At 42.9% G+C, this 5,754-nt stretch overlaps 1 protein-coding gene across 1 annotated transcript; it reads left to right on the forward strand.

The window, feature by feature from the left end:
• Nucleotides 1-715: 715 nt before the first annotated feature.
• On the forward strand, nucleotides 716-5,266 carry LOC127810183 (receptor protein kinase TMK1-like). Its single transcript, XM_052349505.1, has 2 exons — nucleotides 716-3,239; nucleotides 4,369-5,266. The coding sequence occupies exons 1-2, from the start codon at nucleotides 941-943 to the stop codon at nucleotides 4,896-4,898; spliced, it is 2,829 nt and encodes a 942-aa protein (XP_052205465.1). The 5' UTR covers nucleotides 716-940; the 3' UTR covers nucleotides 4,899-5,266.
• Nucleotides 5,267-5,754: the final 488 nt, after the last annotated feature.

Here is a 5,754-nt window from a genome sequence, read left to right on the forward strand (position 1 = left end):
TCTATTTTTTTATGGTGTGTCTTCGATCATTTTAGTAGAATTTGTAATGACTAATGAGTGACTCCCAATTCGGGATAATTTTTTGATACTCAAGTTAGAAATTGTGAACAAATTAAAATTAAGATAAGGAGAAATTTAAAAGAAACAGTGAGATAATACAGCTTAAATAGGCTATAAATGTCCTTATTAATATAATAACGCCACATTTTACTTAGCAAGAAAACATAATAATAATAATAATAATAGCATTCACATTTTTGAGATATAATTATAGACTGATGTATACTAAAACCCAAGATTAGAGAGCTCAAATAGAGCACTAGACATCACTGCTTCTTGAGTTAGGAGGGGAGGTAAAATAGATTAGTTCACTACTGATTACTAATATTAACCATTACTTAATACTAATTCAACTTTGTTTGAGAAATATTTATACAGTTGATAAAGCTAAAAACGAATTTTACAATTTACAAATATAATAATTTTCTACATTTCATAGTACAGATTACTGCTCTCAATGTAGACACTATGAAAGAAGGGGAAAGGAGGAAAGAAAGTTGCGGCATTCACTGCAGCATTGAACACTCCAACAATCCAAACAAGGAACTGAGTCTGTGTCGAAGCAGGCAACCATCGAATGGCCCCACACGCATCTTCCAGCTGTACACAACACACAATATATTCTAAATAAAATATTACATCACAATACACTCCAAATTTCCCTCTACTTGCAAAATTTCCTTTCTTTCTCTCTCACTTTCCCTTTCCAATTTCCTTCCATTCCTTTCCCCTCCTTTCTTCTCTTCTCCCCTTTCTCCGCCGCTTCGTCTGCCAAATTCACGCTTCCTCCATTTTTCACTCATTTTGCCCTACTCCGAAAACAACCCTAGTGTCGTTTCCGGCGATTTTCCCACCGTTTCTCGCTAATTTTCTCGGGAAAATGGGGAACCCCCAGCTGGGTCATCTTCTCGTGCTGTCTTTGATGTGGGTTTTGGCGTCAGTCCACGGCCAGGGGAGCTCGAGCGACGCGACGGCAATGCTGGAGCTGAGGGCGGTGCTGAAGCCGCCGACTTCTCTTGGGTGGACTGGGTCGGACCCCTGCAGTTGGAGCCACGTTGGCTGCAACGGCGGCCGGGTTACCCGGGTCCAAATCGGGCACCAGGGCCTGACTGGGTCCCTCCCGGCGAGCCTTTCGAACCTCACCGCCTTGGTGAGATTCGAGGTCATGTCCAACCAACTCACCGGGTCGGTCCCCAGTCTCGCCGGGCTCAACTCGCTCCAGTATCTCCTTCTCAACAACAACAATTTCTCTTCCTTTCCCGCCGATTTCTTCTCCGGCTTGACGTCACTCCAAGCCGTTTACCTCGACTACAACCCTTTCTCGGCGTGGGAAATTCCTCCAAGTCTTCGAGAAGCCACCGCCCTGCAAGTCTTCTCCGCCACATCGGCGAACATCACGGGCAAAATCCCCGATTTCCTTGGCGGCGACGTCTTCTCCGGTCTCACAGTCCTCCATGCGGCATTCAACAGCCTGGAGGGCGGCCTTCCGGCGAGTTTTTCGGGTTCTTCGATTCAGTCCCTGTGGCTGAACGGCCAGCAAAGCAGTTCCAAGCTCAACGGCTCAATTTCCGTTTTACAGAACATGACTCAGTTAACCGAAGTTTGGTTGCACGGCAATTCGTTCTCCGGCCCGTTGCCTGACATGTCGGGGCTAACTTCGTTGCAGAATTTCAGTGTGAGGAACAATCAGTTTACGGGTCCGGTTCCAGATTCTCTGGTGAGTCTTCCGTCGCTAAAAGTTGTGAACTTGACCGATAATCTGTTGCAAGGGCCGACCCCGAAGTTTGAATCTTCTGTTGCTGTTGATATGAATAATGGGTCTAATAGTTTCTGTCTGTCTGATCCTGGAGTTGAATGTGATCCATCGGTGAATACGTTGCTTTCCATTGTGGAATCTTTTGGTTATCCGACGATTTTTGCTGAGAATTGGAAGGGAAATGATGCTTGCAATTCGTGGATGGGAATTGCCTGTATCGATGGGAACATTACTGTTATCAATTTCCCGAAAATGGGGCTTACGGGTACAATTTCGGCTAATTTCTCAGCAATCAGTTCGTTGCAGAGATTGATTTTGGCTAATAATAATATTACAGGTACTATTCCGAATGAGCTTACTACTTTGCCTAACCTTAAAGAATTAGACGTGTCGAATAATCGGATTAATGGGAAAATTCCACCATTTAAGAGGAATGTACTTGTGCAAACTGATGGGAATCCGGATATTGGGAAGGAGAAGGTTAGTCCCTCGTCACCCGGGAGTCCAGAAAGTCCGTCTGGGGGTCCTAGTGCTAGTACAGGAGGTTCTGGAAGTGGTGGCAAGAAGTCCTCCTCTGGTGTGGTTGTTGGTTCGATTGTTGGTGGTGTGTGTGCAGCCTTTGCTATTGGGGTTGGGGTCTTCTGTCTTTACAGGGCTAAACGAAAGCATTCTGGTAGAGTCCAGAGTCCAAATGCAATGGTGATTCATCCTCGCCTTTCTGGATCAGACCAGGATGCTGTTAAGATTACCATCACTGGTTCAGGTGGCACTGGCGGGACAACAAGTGAAACATACAGTCACGGCAGTAGTGGACCAAGTGATGTTCATGTCATTGAAGCTGGAAATATGGTAATCTCCATCCAAGTTTTAAAGAATGTTACTAATAATTTCAGCGAGGAGAATATACTGGGAAGAGGAGGATTTGGAACCGTTTACAAAGGAGAATTGCATGATGGGACAAAAATTGCAGTTAAGAGGATGGAATCAGGAGTGGTGACTGAGAAGGGTTTGGATGAGTTCAAGTCAGAGATAGCTGTTCTTACTAAGGTCCGACATCGGCATTTGGTGGCTCTTCTAGGATATTGCTTAGAAGGAAATGAGAGGCTACTTGTCTATGAGTACATGCCTCAAGGAACTCTTAGCAGGCATTTGTTCAACTGGAAGGAGGAAGGTTTGAAGCCTCTTGAGTGGTCAAAAAGGCTATCTATTGCCCTTGATGTGGCCAGAGGTGTTGAGTATCTACATGGTTTAGCCCACCAAAGCTTTATTCACAGGGATCTTAAACCATCTAACATTCTTTTGGGAGATGACATCCGTGCTAAAGTTGCTGACTTTGGACTTGTTCGTCTTGCACCAGATGGAAAAGCTTCAGTCGTCACAAGGCTTGCAGGAACTTTTGGGTATCTTGCTCCTGAATATGCAGGTACTCTTTTGAACATATCATGCTTTTAGATTTTATTTTCAGAAATATTTTGCTATTCTCCAGTTTCTTATGGAAAGAATTAATTTGTTGTATTGGGATAGCCAAAACATCTAAAACTTTTGTAGTTGAACCAAAGGAACATGACAAAAGCTAGATTATAACGAATCCCACCTACCTGTATTGGTTAAGGCTTTGTGATGATGATGATGATGATTTGAAAGCAACTTCAGTTTGTGAAGGATGACTTTCTACGTGGTGCATCTATTTGATCTTGTTATGTGAAGGATTTGTTCCAGGGGACTGATCCTATTGGCTTTCAGTGTTTTGTAGAGAATTACATGGCGACATGAATTGTGTATATGGTTGGACATGTTCGTATCCCACAATTGGGGCTTAAGTTACGTTCAGTCTGATTTGATAGCCTCCCTCGTTTTCTTCGTGCATGTGAGGTTATTTTCCATTGGAAAAACACGAAAGCATTTTTGTCTTTTCATTTTTATTGGCCCATTATTGTTTATCGACGTCAGGTGTGTATGGTATTTTGACTTGCAAATGGTTGTACCTGCACCCTAAAAAAGCACTTAATCCAAGTGGTCTTCCTTTTCCTTTCTTGTTTCTTTTTCTTTTCCTCCTAACGACATTGCAACACATACTTGCTTGACCTGGCTGCACTTGGTCTATACTATAGTACTTTGTGCTATATGATGTCAAGTTGAGGCAACACGTTTATGTTTGTCTGTATTAAAATGTTTTAGTTAGGTATTTTTGTTATATTCTTTCATTCTCAACAAACTGAATGCTGTTGGGAGGATGATTGTATTTTGGTATCATGATCACATTGGTCTAGTATTGCATCATGTTCATGTATCTTCAAAGAATCTGTGCTAAAGGTGGAAATATCTGTTCCTCCGTGTGAATTGATAATGAAATGATTTCTAGAATACAGAAATTTTCCTGGGTTCATTAATTGGCCCATGAAAAATCATCCTAATCCTATCATATACTCGTATTCATTTCTATTCATCTATCTCTGTGAATGAAAGCGAATGGTTCTTTGCCATCTTTTGTTGCAGTCAAGTCTAGATCCTTTCTTGGCTATCATACTGACATGTTTTGTATGAATGAACAGTGACAGGAAGAGTTACAACAAAGGTTGATGTGTTCAGTTTCGGGGTCATTTTAATGGAGCTGATTACGGGAAGAAAAGCGCTAGATGAGACTCAGCAGGAGGAGAGTGTTCATCTTGTGACCTGGTTCCGGAGAGTGTACGCCAACAAGGACTCATTCCGCAAGGCCATTGACCCAACAATTGAGCTTGACGAAGAAACACTTGCCAGTGTCAGCACTGTGGCGGAGCTGGCAGGCCACTGCTGTGCAAGGGAGCCCTCCCAGAGGCCCGACATGGGTCATGTAGTCAACGTGCTATCCTCTCTTGCCGAGCTCTGGAAACCATCAGATATCGATTCTGAGGACTTGTATGGGATTGACTTCGATATGACCTTGCCGCAGGCGCTCAAGAAGTGGCAGGCGCTCGAGGGTATGAGTGGCATCGATGGTTCTTCATCGTCTTTCCTTGGCAGCGGTGACAACACCCAAACCAGCATACCGACTCGGCCATCTGGCTTTGCAGATTCGTTCACTTCTGAAGATGGGCGGTGAGCAGCAGTAGAATCAAGCCTTGCTGGAGAGCGAGTTAACAGTTGTTAAAAGGCCTCAGTGATAGGTTGGGTTGGTTTGTTCATTCAAGATGCTGCTGCTTCTCTGCTGAATTCTCTCCTCTCATCTCCCTGTTTGTCAGTGCTATGTTTTGATCCCTTTTTGTGAAGATGCTCCTTTCTGTTTCCTTATCTTTTCCGTTTTGTTTGTTAGTTTGGACAGTTTCTTGGCTTTTTGTTTGTCTAAAATGTTTGAACTCTGAACAGCCTTTCCATCTCCCTTTCTTCTCTGCCCCTGGAAGTGTAGATGCAAATAGTTCAACTTTCAGAAGATACATATATATATAATATAGTCTTCTTCATGTTCGTTCATTTGGCTATTATCGAAAACCACTCCTACACTCCGCACGCACAAGTAAATAATTTTCATGCTCGGGAAAAACAGTAATAAGAGAATTAAACAAAGAAAAAAAAGCATGGTCTGGTACTGGCGGCCTTTATTCATCGTGGGTATTTATTAGATCATGTGATGGTGGAGTAGAGGAGCACAATACTTGTCCCATACGATGATTTGGAGAAAATGAAGTCAACCATATCCATGAATTAATCAAATGCTTGATTAGCGGGAGAAGGGTTTTCTTTCTTTGGTAATAGCAAACGCGCCAGGGGCATGCTGGGGTATGGGTTGCCATCACCATCACCATCACCATCACCATACAAAGCTGTGCAGATGCAGGGATGGACAAAATCTAATAGAATAATTATGCCACCTAATTAATTGAAGACATTCTTGCAGTAAACAATCTTTTTCTTTTTCTTGATTGTTGGTTCTTTCTTCCTTCCTTTTACTTTTTAATGTA

This window comes from Diospyros lotus, chromosome 9 (genome assembly GCF_014633365.1).
Source record: "Diospyros lotus cultivar Yz01 chromosome 9, ASM1463336v1, whole genome shotgun sequence".
NCBI lineage: Eukaryota > Viridiplantae > Streptophyta > Magnoliopsida > Ericales > Ebenaceae > Diospyros > Diospyros lotus.

Excerpts from the sequence above, each read along its gene's own strand:
- LOC127810183 (XM_052349505.1), top strand. The coding sequence starts at position 941 with ATGGGGAACCCCCAGCTGGGTCATCTTCTCGTGCTGTCTTTGATGTGG. Across the intron at positions 3,240-4,368 it reads TCTTGCTCCTGAATATGCAG|TGACAGGAAGAGTTACAACA; the intron begins GTACTCTTTTGA and ends ATGAATGAACAG.